Source organism: Bos mutus, chromosome 9 (genome assembly GCF_027580195.1).
Source record: "Bos mutus isolate GX-2022 chromosome 9, NWIPB_WYAK_1.1, whole genome shotgun sequence".
In the NCBI taxonomy this organism is placed as follows: Eukaryota; Metazoa; Chordata; class Mammalia; order Artiodactyla; family Bovidae; genus Bos; species Bos mutus.
In genome coordinates, this window is record NC_091625.1 from 44,734,249 (window position 1) to 44,747,316 (window position 13,068).

A 13,068-nucleotide genomic window follows, 5' to 3' on the forward strand; every position below is an offset into this window, starting at 1 on the left:
CTTTATACATTTGAATTTTCTTTTTCCAGATACTTTTATCAACAAATATTATTAGATATTAATAATATCAAAGATATTATTCCTGTCTTTCTTAATTAGCATTTTCTAAAGAGGCCTGGTGTGCTGGGATTCATGGGGTCGCAAAGAGTCGGACGCGACTAAGCGACTGATCTGATCGGATCTGAAAGATATTTAACCAAATTCAGCATATGACCTCATACAGTTAGGTTGTCAAGGTAACTTGTGTCTAAAGGGAAATACACTTTTTTTAAAAAGAATTGTCAGTAGTAAGAATGGTAAAGAGTTTTAGCTTTCATCCTGTTAGTGTTGTTTGAAATATAATCAGTGGACTTAGTATCAACAAATGTAAATATTTTATTTACATTTCTTAGATTTTTGTTTTTGTTAAAATTTATTTATATAAGAGGCAGATTTTCATGAAATAAAATCATTTTGACTTAAGGAAAATTTGCTTAACATTATATGGACATAAAGTGAAAGGAAGCTGTGACTTAAGAATTACGTATTTCATAATCGGTCAGGCTAGCATTGTTGCACCCCTGTTGCAAAAAGTCAGTGGTTTTGAATGAGATTAAGTGATTCCAGAGAACACGGTTTTTCTTCTGATGTCATATTGTTTAAAGGAAAACAGTGTTCTGTGAACTGGAGTTTGTACTGTTCATGAAGGCCTGATGGGACCCTTGGCTCTCCTGCTTTTCTGTTTTCCTTTTATCTGGATTTCAGCAAATTCGCTTTCTGCTCTCGAGATTCAAGGTCTCCTCCGCAATCAACAGTATTTTTGTCTTCCCCTTCCAGTGATTCCCAAAATTCAGTTTTTTAAACTGTCTTGAAATAGTCTGAATGTGAGGCGGTGGTTGAATATGCATTGTTACTGATTACATTTTGGTGTAAGAAGGTATTTCCTAATGTATATATTTTGGGGGCAACAGTGACTTACAAATGCATGAGCATTTGAAAATTCAGAGTTGTTTGCAGTTGAGCATATTTGTTTAGTGGCTATGAAATATCTGAGTTGTAAGGAAGAGAGACTGACTTAATTGGCATCCCAACAGCAATTCCCTTGGAACTTCCTGCCTTAGATTAAATATAAACTGCTGCAGCCATTTAGTGCAGCCAGAAATACCGAGAAAAACTCATTAGATGTGCTTGAGACAGCTGTCATCGAAGGTTTGGTGTGGATCTTGCAGTGAGTTTTACTGCCCTGTCATTCTGTTGGCTGAATCACTGCCACTGAATTAGCCATCATTTATGATTGATGTAGCATGACTCTAAGCACTAAGCTATAAGAGTCTGTCTTTGTTTAAAGGACAAGAGAACAAAAGTATGAAGTATTATTAATGAGACTGCTTTCTGTTACGTTTAATAAAGTGACAATTGTGATGTTGCTAATGATATTCTTAATAATATAGGACAGTTTAAAAATAAGGTGAAACTGAATTTCTGGACACTGGTTTATTGGCTATGTATATGAAAAACTTAAGGAAAATGTATAAAAGACTAGAAACAAGAGTATTTAACTCACAGAGCAGTCAATGAAGAGGAAGTTTATGAAGAAGTTTATCTTAATTAAAAGTTTATATTAGTACAGTATAAAAAGGAAATAAGAAGGGAAAAGCAAGTTAACTAGAATGTTAAAAGTAAGATGTAGAAGCAATAACAATTAGAAAGACAAAATACAGGTTCTTAGATTGAGTTTTCAACTCAGTCAACTCAGATATTCATTTTCAAGAAACCCACTTAAAACATAATGACAAGTAATTTGGATGGAGGATGGAGAAAAGAATTCATGGAAATCATAAATGTATACGTAGTTTTTCCAAAACCATTTGACGATCGTTGAAAATACTATAAGAAGCCTAGACAGAGATGGAGAGAGTGTACCTGAATCATTTGGCCTCTTGTGTAGCTTGTGACCAAAACTCATACAAGAAAATGTGATTCAGTTTCTTGGAAAGGAGACTACTTCAGAACTTAGACAGAATGTCACAAAGAAAGAACAGCCACATTAAACAGTTTTCTAGAATCTTTGATCAAACTATACTTACTTGGAATCCCACTTCTGTTTTACAAGTACTGATTACCTCTGTGCTTTAAAACAGTTTTTTTTTTTTTTCCTGAGAAAAAGATATTTAACATACAGTGTGCTTAAAAATGCTGGATGTTTTAGACACACATAGCTATTTTGATTAATTTATAAATGCAGAAGAGACCTAATTGACATACACTTGGTTTACAAACCTGCTGATAGAAAGTGGATGGACATTTCCAGAGAGCAGGAATCTAATTCCTCCAAGTCTAAAAGCTTGATGCTCCTAATAAGTAAAACCCTAAATTATCCTACTGTGTAATAAGATAAAAACTATGTCATTATTAGGTTTTTTTATGAATCATAAATATTTTCTTTTTAATTAGTCCTCAATTACGCATTCTTAATTTTTATATCTGTGTATTTTAAACATATGATAATATACCCTAAAAATGTATCCAATAAAGAATTAAAAATGAGTTAAATAAAAACATAATGACAAGTTTGCTTCTGGCCATAAGTGTAACTGGTATTGGGCTAGCCCTGCTACCATAAACAGGTAGAAAATTATACAAAATGGAAAAAACATCTGTTGGAGCTATTGATCTACAGGTATCATAGGACTGTAATCTGTGAGAGAGATGTTCTCCTACAATAGCCCCAGGTTTCTGCCTGGAGGAATTTTCTGATTGTGGCACAAGGAAGAAGAACCCCCAGGATACTGCAGCCTCACTGGACTAGGGGTCCAAAGATCCGAATTCAGGAAGAGTGAGGCCACTGGAACTTGCAGGCACAAAACCAAAGGAGGGGAACCACCCATTAAGAGTCCTGGGAATCTTCTTGGTGTCCCCTTGAATCTTAGACTGACTATTAAGCCATACATGCATAGACTGAGGCTCCATGATTCAAGCTGTGAACAACCACCAGAAACTTGTAAGCTAACAACTAACTACTAGAGATTTAACAAGTGGGAGATTTTCACATTCTAACCAGTTAAAGTGGAAAGGACTCATGAACAACCAGAGTATTCAGCAAAAACCCCAGAATGGCCATTCATGCTTTTGCAGTATGACTGGAGACCTGCCCCAACAAAGCTTGAAAATAAGCCTTGAATGGATTAAGCTAATCTATAAAAATGAACAGCCTCAAAACTTTTAAAGAAGGACCCCCCCCCCAAAAAAAAAATCCAGGTGGCATTCAGAATGTTCAAAATCCAACTTTAAAAAATTACTAGATGTGTAAAGAAGCAAGAAAATGTGACTTATAACCAGGAGAGAAGTTAGTTAATAAAACAGATCTAGAAATGACAGTAGTAGAATTAACAGATATGGACTTTTCAAAAGCAATTATGAAAATGAGTTTAAAAGGATTTTAGCAAATGTTAATGTAAATAACAAAGAAACAGAAAATATGAAAATAACCAAGTATTTTTCTAAAAGTGAAAATAATCTGAATCAAAAAATTCTCTACATGGGCTTAATAATAGATTAGATACTATGAAAGAAAATATCAGTGAATTTGAAGACAGCATGTTGAAGCTAAGCCATGGAGAGGGGAAAAAAAAATTGAAACAAAAACAAACACAGTCTCATTCAACTGTAGAACTACACTAAGTGACCTAACATGATGTATTTGAAGTCTTAGGGTAGGGGTGAGGGGATACAAAAATTATATGAGGAAAAAGCAGCCAAAAATGTTATGAATTTGATAAAATAGACAAATCCAAATATTCAAGAAGCTCCACAAATATGAAGTAGATGACTCCAGTGAAAGTAAATTATTACCAATTTGCAGAAAACCAAAGACAGTAAGGAAACCTTAAAAGCAGCCAGATATGAAAACATATTATACATAGGGAGAAAAACATAAGGAGTGACTTCATCTGAAACAGTGACAATCAGAAGACAGTGGAAAGACATCTTCTTATGAAGTCTACCTTGACTGCCATATTTAAAACCACAGTCCCTCCCCACACACCTGCCTCCCTTACCCAGGCCTGTTACATGTTCTGTATGACATTTACCATTTTATAATACACTGCATTGTTGTTGTTGTGTAGTGGCTAAGCATGTCCAACTCTTTTGCGACCCCGTGAACTATAGCCCTCTAGGCTCCTTCTGTCCTTGGGATTTCCCAAGAAAGAGTTCTGGAGTGGGTAGTCATGCTCTTCTCCAGGGGCTCTTCCCAACCCAGAGATCGAACCCGCATCTCCTATGTCTTCTGCATTGGCAAGCAGCTTCTTTACTAGTTGCGCCACCTGGGAAGCCGCAATTTATCTTTAGCACTTAGGAAAATGTCTTGTGCATAATAGTTGCTTGGCAAATATTTATTTTATGAATAAATGAAAGGATAGCTGTTGTTGGTAAGTGCATTAGTTAGAGTTCTCCAGAGAAACAGAACCAAGATATTTGATATATCTTTTATATATAATATATATAATTATATATATATATCTAACATATAACATATATTAACATACAATATAATTATATATATTATAATATATTTTATATATATATAAGATATACAAATATCCTGTTGGTTTGTATATTATATATATATATAGGGCTTCACCAGTGGCTTAGTGGTAAAGAATCTGCCTGCAACTCAGGAGATACGGGTTCAGTCCCTGGGTCCGGAAGATCCCCTGGAGAAGAGCATGGCAGCTCTCTGCAGTATTCTTGCTGGGAAAAGCCCATGGACAGAGGAGCCTGGCGGGCTGAAGCCCATAGGCTTGCAAAGAGTTGGACACAAGTGAGCACACAATATATATGCAGAGACAGAGAAATTTTTTTAAGGAATTGGCTAACATGATAATGGAGGCTTGACACTTCCAAAATCTACAGGGTAGGCTGGCAGGTTGGAAACCCAGGAAAGTTTCAGTTCAGAATCCAGAGGCCACCTGCTGGCAGAATTCCTGCTGGCTGGGGGAGGTCGGGCTTTTCTGCGAAGGCCTTTGACTGATTGGTTGAGGCGCATCATATTATGGAGGGTAATCAGCTGTACTCAGAGTTCACCAGTTTAAATGTCAATCTCATTCAGAAAAGCACTTTCACAGAAACATCTAGAATAATGTTTGATCAAATATCTAGGTACCATGGCCTAGCGAAGATGGCACATATAATTCACCTTCAGAATAGGATGTGGAAAATAGCTGAAATGTGAGTGTAAGTCAGTAAAATCACTTAGGAAGATAATTTGGCAACATCTGGTGAAGTAGAGTATGTGCATATTGTATCGCTGAGCAGTTTTACTTGCAGTTATGTACCCCAGGAAACATGTAATGAAGGCACAAGTGTTGCTTGTAAGAAGGACGAAAACCACAAATGAAGAAAATGCAAATAATCCAAATGCTCATGTGGTAGGAAGATCAATCAATTATAGTGTTTTCCTAGAGTGGAATATTTTACCTCAGTTATAACCGGTGAAGCAAATATACATGTATCAACATACATTAATTTTTTAAATATTGAATGAAAAAATTAGTTGCAAAAGGATATATATAGTCTGATACTACTTATATCAATTTTGACAACTCAAAACAGTGTTATTTGTTGCATTAGTATTTATCAAGATTCTTTTTGCTACTAAGATTCTTCTGTTTAGTATTCTAAAAGATAGCTGCTGAAGCACAGCCTTTTATTTCTTCTGCCTTGTGTAGAGGGGACTAAAGATCCGTGTAAAAAGTTGTTCATTTGTTCAATAGAAACTTGTTAACGTGAACATTATGAACCACAAATGAACTTTTGTGTATTCACACCCATTTTGCTAATTCTTACGTATTTAGTACAGTTTTAAAACGTATAACCCATGACAAAAATTCAAATTTAGGATATTAATATTGAGAATGACAGATTGCATGTATTTTTCAGTTAAAGGATAGACTTTATTTTTTTAAACTTTTAAAAAAGCACAGTTGTCATAGAATATTACATTAGTTTTAGGTGTACAACATAGTGATCCAACAATCAAATATATTACAATAAATGATCACCACGGCAAGTCCCATAACCATCTGTCACCATACAAAATTATTACAGTATTATTGACTATAAAGAATAGGTGCTAAGTAAAAGTCATTTTGAATCATGACATTCAGTTATATATACTGATATTTTCAACTTAAATATTTCACTATGTTTTGTTAAAATAAAGTGATTAACTGCAAGATAAGTTAAAATTGATGTTATCTGTTTTTCTTTCTTATCCAGTCATAGGTTTGCTGTAAAGATACACCAGTGAATTTTTTTTTTAACTTAATGTGTAACAGTGTCCTCACAAAAAATATATTCTACTAAGTTCCCTGTGCTGTTGTTGTTTCCTTTGTAGTTATCTGACGATGGTCGCTACGTCTTATTGTCGATAAGGGAGGGATGTGACCCTGTAAACCGACTCTGGTACTGTGACCTCCATCAGGAGCCCAATGGCATCACTGGTAAGCTGTCTTTCAAACACAGATGATTATTCCAGAGAGCCCCATTAAAAAGCAATTATGTTGGTCTTCTAATTGATTTCCCAGGAAACCTTCTTCCATTTAATCACGTCATCTCAGGTCTTATGATCTTTTCTTTTGATGTTATTTCTTAAAATGAAAAAAAATTTGAATGAAGCTCTTGTTGGCTTTAGCATTTTTTCTGTAGATCAAGGCTAACCATATTTTTTGTATGTTTCTCCGTGTGAAAGTATCCTGTCTGTATTGCAGATGAAGATTGTTCAGGAGAAGCTGCCTCTTTGATCTGTAAAGTATTATTACTGCCTAGATGTGATGGTGCAGACTGTCACGGGAAAGAGATCGAACACCAGTGACAATTTATCAGGCTAATATGTGATCATAAGACAGCTTCTCAGTGCTGGACACACGTGCAGTATTAGCTTAACTTGCTGCCTAAAACTGTAGGTATCAAGATAGGACCAGCCAGTCACGAATTCTGGAGATGGCTTATTTTATTTATTTTTTTATTTTATAAAATTGCTCCCCATTATATTTTATTTATTTTTTAATATAAATTTATTTATTTTAATTGGAGGCTAATTACTTTACAATATTGTATTGGTTTTGCCATACATCAATATGAATCCACCACGGGTGTACACATGTTCCCCATCCTGAACCCACCTCCCACCTCCTTCCCCATACCATCCCTCTGGGTCATCCCAGTGCACCAGCCCCAAGCATCCTGTATCATGCATCGAACCTGGACTGGCGATTCGTTTCATATATGATATTATACATGTTTCAATGCCATTCTCCCAAATCATCCCACCCTCTCCCTCTCCCACAGAGTCCAAAAGACTGTTCTATACATCAGTGTCTCTTTTGCTCTCTTGCATACAGGGTTATTGTTACCATCTTTCTAAATTCCATATATATGTGTTAGTATACTGTATTGGTGTTTTTCTTTCTGGCTTACTTCACTCTGTATAATAGGCTCCAGTTTCATCCACCTCATTAGAACTGATTCAGATGTATTCTTCTTAATGGTTGAGTAATACTCCATTGTGTATATGTACCACAGCTTTCTTATCCATTCATCTGCTGATGGACATCTAGGTTGCTTCCATGTCCTGGCTATTATAAACAGTGCTGCAGTGAACATTGGGGTACACGTGTCTCTTTCAATTCTGGTTTCCTCGATGTGTATGGCCTGCAGTGGGATTGCTGGGTCATAAGGCAGTTGTATTTCCAGTTTTTTAAGGAATCTATACACTGTTTTCCATAGTGGCTGTACTAGTTTGCATTCCCACCAACAGTGTAAGAGGGTTCCCTTTCCTCCACACCCTCTCCAGCATTTATTGCTTGTAGACTTTTGGATAGCAGCCATTCTGACTGGTGTGAAATGGTAGCTCATTGTGGTTTTGATTTGCATTTCTCTGATAATGAGTGATGTTGAGCATCTTTTCATGTGTTTGTTAGCCAAGATGGCTTATTTTAAATGTTGTTTTCCTCCAACATTTATATCATATCAGCACCATCATCAAGCATTAAAGCTTTTCAACAGCATTATTTACTGTACTGGGAATTCCCAGACCCCAAAACTATCAGGGATATTAGCACCCGGTGCTCGAGCTCATGCTTAGATGTGTCAATCCTGTCCGACTCTTTGGGACCCCATGGACTATACCCTGCCAGGCTCCTCTGTCCATGATATTCTCCAGGGAAGAGTACTGGAGTGGGTTGCTATACCCTCCTCCAGGGGATCTTCCCCACCCCAGAATCGAACCTGTGTCTTCCTGCGTTACAGGCAGATTTTTTACCACTGAGGCAGTGGGGAAGCCCTTAGCACCCAGATAACGGCACAATTACCCCATATTCTGGTTAATATGAAATAAATACATTTTAGAGATGTGTATGTTCAATCTCTCAGTTGTTTACGACTCTTTGTGACCTTATGGTCTATAGCCCACCAAGGCCTTCTGTCAGTGGGAATCTCCAGGCAAAAATACTGGAATGGGTTGCCATTTCCTACTCGAGGGGATCTTCCTAACCTAGAGATTGAATCCACTTCTCTTGCGTCTCCTGTATTGGCAGATGGACTCTTTATCACTAGTGCCATATAGGAAGCACCATATTTCAGAGATAGTTGACACAAATTTTTAAAATATACAATATTGTATTCATGTCTAATTGTTGATTAGATTCCTTCATTATTAGTATTTTATCTATATTATGTTATGATCAGAAAATATATACCATTTTATATTATTAATTGGGTACTGCATCATTTTTAAACTTCTTTGAGCAAGATCTGCAAAACAAAAAGATATATCCATTTTGATCTCATGAATACTACATCCACCTTGGTTTTCACATTCTCTGAAAGATGCACAACACCACTCAAGAATCACTCACCTGAGTTGCAAGTCTAGCTCTGCACAGAGCTGAGCATGGAAAGTCGAATCTTATACAAGATGACAGATATTACTGTGCTGTAGTCCTGCCCACTTTCCTGCTTGGGCCTAGGATGGTGGAAGGGACTTTGCCTTTCTCCAGTTTATCAAAAATTTCAGTTACAGTGTCTTCCTCCAGAGAGCACTGCTTTCATTTTCTATTTATTACTCCATTATATCTTTAAATTATTAGTAGGCCTGTTATTAAAAGATACACAAATTGCTTAATTGACTCCAAATGCAGAGAAAAAATTTCATCGACACTTTAACACTCTGAACTATTTCTGTGTCCACTTTCATAATAAACAGTACTACTTTGAGTGAGACTTAGCAAATGCCAGTGCCTCTGTTTTCTTCCTGATCGCTTAGGGTCCTTACCTTTTTCTCCCCACTACCTCTCTCTGCCCCATGTTTTCAGCATTTATGAGAAATTAACAAGGAGGATATGATATGCAGAGATTGGGATTCCAGGAGGAAGGTGGCGTAGAGGTGCACTGCTGCTGCTGCTGCTGCTGTCGCTTCAGTCGTGTCTGAGAGGTGCACTGGGCCCTCATAAATAAGATTCTAGTCCTTGCAGCCATGAATGAACATGAGGAATGAAAGAGGGAAGCATTTAAAAAAATCCTGAAGGCTATGTTCAGGTTGGAAGATACTTAGAGAATATGCCAGGTCCTGGCTTCCCTTCCTGACGTGATCTTTCCTTGACCTATGAGACCATTGTCTTTGTTTTCTAGGTGATTTTTATGTAGCTTAGGTGAAAAACCCAGCACAGAGTAATCACTCAGTAAATTTAGCAATTATTGTTTTCCAAATTGTTCTCTCTCTTTTTTAAAAAAAAATTATTCTAGAGGAACTTTAAGATTATTTTGCCTTGATCTGAACAAAACCCAGCTATATGTTTGACTAGGACTACGTGTAAATCTTCACATTTATTTGGGACTGTACCTCTGAGTTATATAGGAAACTACATATATCTTACTAAAGTTATTGCTAGGTGTTTTATATTTGTGAAATATCAATGGTTAGTGAATGTGTCTGTCAAGGTTTAACAAGAGAAGGAGAACCAGTAGGAGATATATATTAAGAGATTTATTGCAAGGGATTGGCTTACAAGATTAGAGGCCTGGCCGGCTAGGAAAGTCTGAAACCAGTAGGGCAGGCTATCAGGAGGGACAGGCTGAAACGCTCAGGCATAGGTTGAAGCTGCCGTCCACAAGTGGAATTTCTTCTTGTTTAGGGAAGCCTCAACTCTGCTGGAAGGCTCAGGCCTACCCAGACTGTCTAGGATAATCTCCTTTACTTAAAGTCAACTGATTATGGTCTTTAATCATATCTATAAAATACCTTCACAGTAACACCTAGATTAGTGTTTGATCAGTTAATTCAGTACATCAGTTTAGACAAGTGGATGTATCAAAAAGACCTTCCCAATGAGCTCATGGAAAACCACATGGAAAGAACAGAGCAAACAAGTCTTACAATAACCTCATACCGTTTTTAAAAATGAGAATACTAAACTGACCGGTATGTGGAATTCATTGATTAAAAAGTATAGAATATCCTGTAAACAAGAAGACACAATGTACATGAATAAGATAGATGGATTTTAAGCTGTTGAGTTGCACACAGACAAATTGGGAGCAATTTGTAGAGTGTTCTCCAGTGATAGCTGCTAAATTCTGGGTATAGTTCTGGGCCTATCTTTTTTTTTTTTCTCTTTACTAGCATTAAACCTATGAATATCATAAGCCTCAGAGGAGTTCTTTTGAATGGCAGTCCTAGGATTCTGAAAGCTCTCAACAGTTGCAGTGATTGACCAGTACTAAGAAAATGAAATCAGTTCCCACTCTTGCGTTCAAAAGTCAATTAATTGTGTAGGTCAGGATTAAAAGATCTTTGTGTGTGTGTGTGTGTGTGTGGCTGGGGGTGGTGGTGGTAGTGTGTGTATGTGTTTTTTTTTTAATTGACTGGTGATTTATTATGAGTTAATTATATGATTGGGGCTTCCTACGTGGCTCAGTGGTAAAGAATCCACCTGCCAATGCATGAGGCACAGGTTCGATTCCTGGATCGGGAAGATCCCCCGGAGTAGGAGGCTACCCAATGCAGTATTCTTGCCTGGGAAAAGCCCACGGATAGAGGAGCCTGGCAGGCTACAGTCCATGGGATTGCAAGCAGTCAGACACATCTGGGCGACTGAGCACACATGCACTATTACATGATTATGACTGGTTAGAAAAAACAAGTACCGTGGGTGAGTTTAAATGTTGAAGACACTGAGTGTATTTGGTTTATAACAGGAGAGACATAGAAGATTGATATTGTGATTATTAAAATTTTTTAAATAGTTCCTCTTCATTACAGTTGGGTGTATTGAGACAGTAAGACTTTAAAATCTCAACTGTACCACTAAATAATTAGTGACCCTGGAAAAGTCATCCCTTCTGTCTTCATATTTGCACAAATACAAATGAGGCAGTGGTACCTACTTCGTAATACATGCTTAGCAATAGGTAAGTGATACCTACTTAGCAATGGTGAAGAGTAATGAAAATGCACAGAAAAGGGCTTAGCAGGGTTCCTGGCATAGAGTGGATTCTCACGTATGCCTTCTTTCTTTATCCGTTTGTTTTTTGACTGAAAGGGGAATATTTGGAGTCATCACACCATGGTTTTAGGAAGTAGATTAAATAGATTAAAGATGCCCTAAAAATAATGTATCTTTAGTATCAAAGCTGCTTTAAACACAGATCTTGGTATTATTTTATGTAAAACTCGATTCATAATCAGCAGAGTCCTTATATGGAAGAAAACTTGAAGAGGTGTGCCTCTCATGGGGGCACGTTTAATTTTTCAGGTTGATAACTGAAAATTCCAGAGAGCATATACCCAGCTGGGGACCATGACTGCCACCCAGAATCTTTTTCATGCCGTTCCCTTACTGCTCCCGCATTTTTGTTGCCCTGTTTAAACTAAAGGAAATAATAATATTTAAGTTAAATGCTAAATGTGCTAGTTAACTGAAATAGTAGGTGAGTTAAACTGAATAGCTGGTGACTGAAAACTAAATCCAGTGTTATGAAATCATCAACATTATACTGCATAAATTGATACCCCTTGTGATAACCTCAGGCCATTCTGTTACCATTTTAATCATGTTTACCTTAACAGCAGGGAGATTTACCAGCATTGCCCTATACATTAATTCTTTATTTATTAGGGCATCACTAAATATCTTGTCTGGAGAACTAAATGATTTCACTGAGGAAGCTCTTTTGTAACATTTCTCTCATTTTTGTTTTCCAAGAAAACCTTCTGCCTGTGTGCATTTTGAAATGAGAAGCACCAAAAAATGGCCAGTGGCTGCTTAATACCACAGAAGAGGATAACACATACTACATAAATATAGAATGGAAAAAATCTTAAACTCTTGAGAGTTAAAAGTACGCTCTCTGAGTGATTTACATTTATGCCAGTTTGATTTTCTGTTCAAAGACTAGCTGACCTTGCTCTGAGCTACTCTGTGAGCAGAATCTTTCTTTTACCCTTGCCTCTCTTTGGAGAACCTCACTTCTGCCACTTACGTTTGCAGTGTTTTTACTTAGTAGTAACATGACCACATTTCTTGCAAACTGTGGGCCGTGGCTGCTCACAGGAACTGCAGTTCATGCTGTAGCTGCTCCTGTCCTTACTTTTCTGAACACTTCGCTCATCACTGGATGGAAACTGCACTTGGCCTCTTGTCTGGGCCTTAGAAGCCTCTATAATTTTCCAAGTGTTCAAAATAGCTAAGCAGGCCCCCTCCAAGGAATATTGCACCATCTTCTGCTCTGGCTGCTGGAGACGTGTCCCGAGTCACTGTCTGCTTTCTCTGGGGAAAGAGGCACTTCTGCCCTAGGAGTTAACATGCTTCCTCTTGCTTTTGTGATACCTTTCATGCTTTTGGCCCTTCTGCCCTTTCCCCTGTTCTGGTTTCTTTTTTCTCTTCATACAAAAACCTTGTGTGTGTGATTCCTTTTGAGCTGCACAAGGTTAAGGACCTTGTCTGTCTCATTGCCATAGGGTCCCTATCACCTAGAACAGTGCCTGACAACAATAGAGATTCTCTCCTTGACCAGACTTGAGTCAGGCTC

General features: G+C 37.3%; 1 protein-coding gene across 1 annotated transcript in view; it reads left to right on the forward strand.

The window, feature by feature from the left end:
* PREP (prolyl endopeptidase) overlaps positions 1–13,068 on the forward strand; it is a 129,757-nt gene that overhangs the window by 45,084 nt on the left and 71,605 nt on the right. Inside the window, exon 7 of the mRNA XM_070376537.1 lies at positions 6,377–6,482. Within this exon, the coding sequence (XP_070232638.1) occupies positions 6,377–6,482 (106 nt within the window). The remainder of the gene's footprint in view (positions 1–6,376; positions 6,483–13,068) is intronic.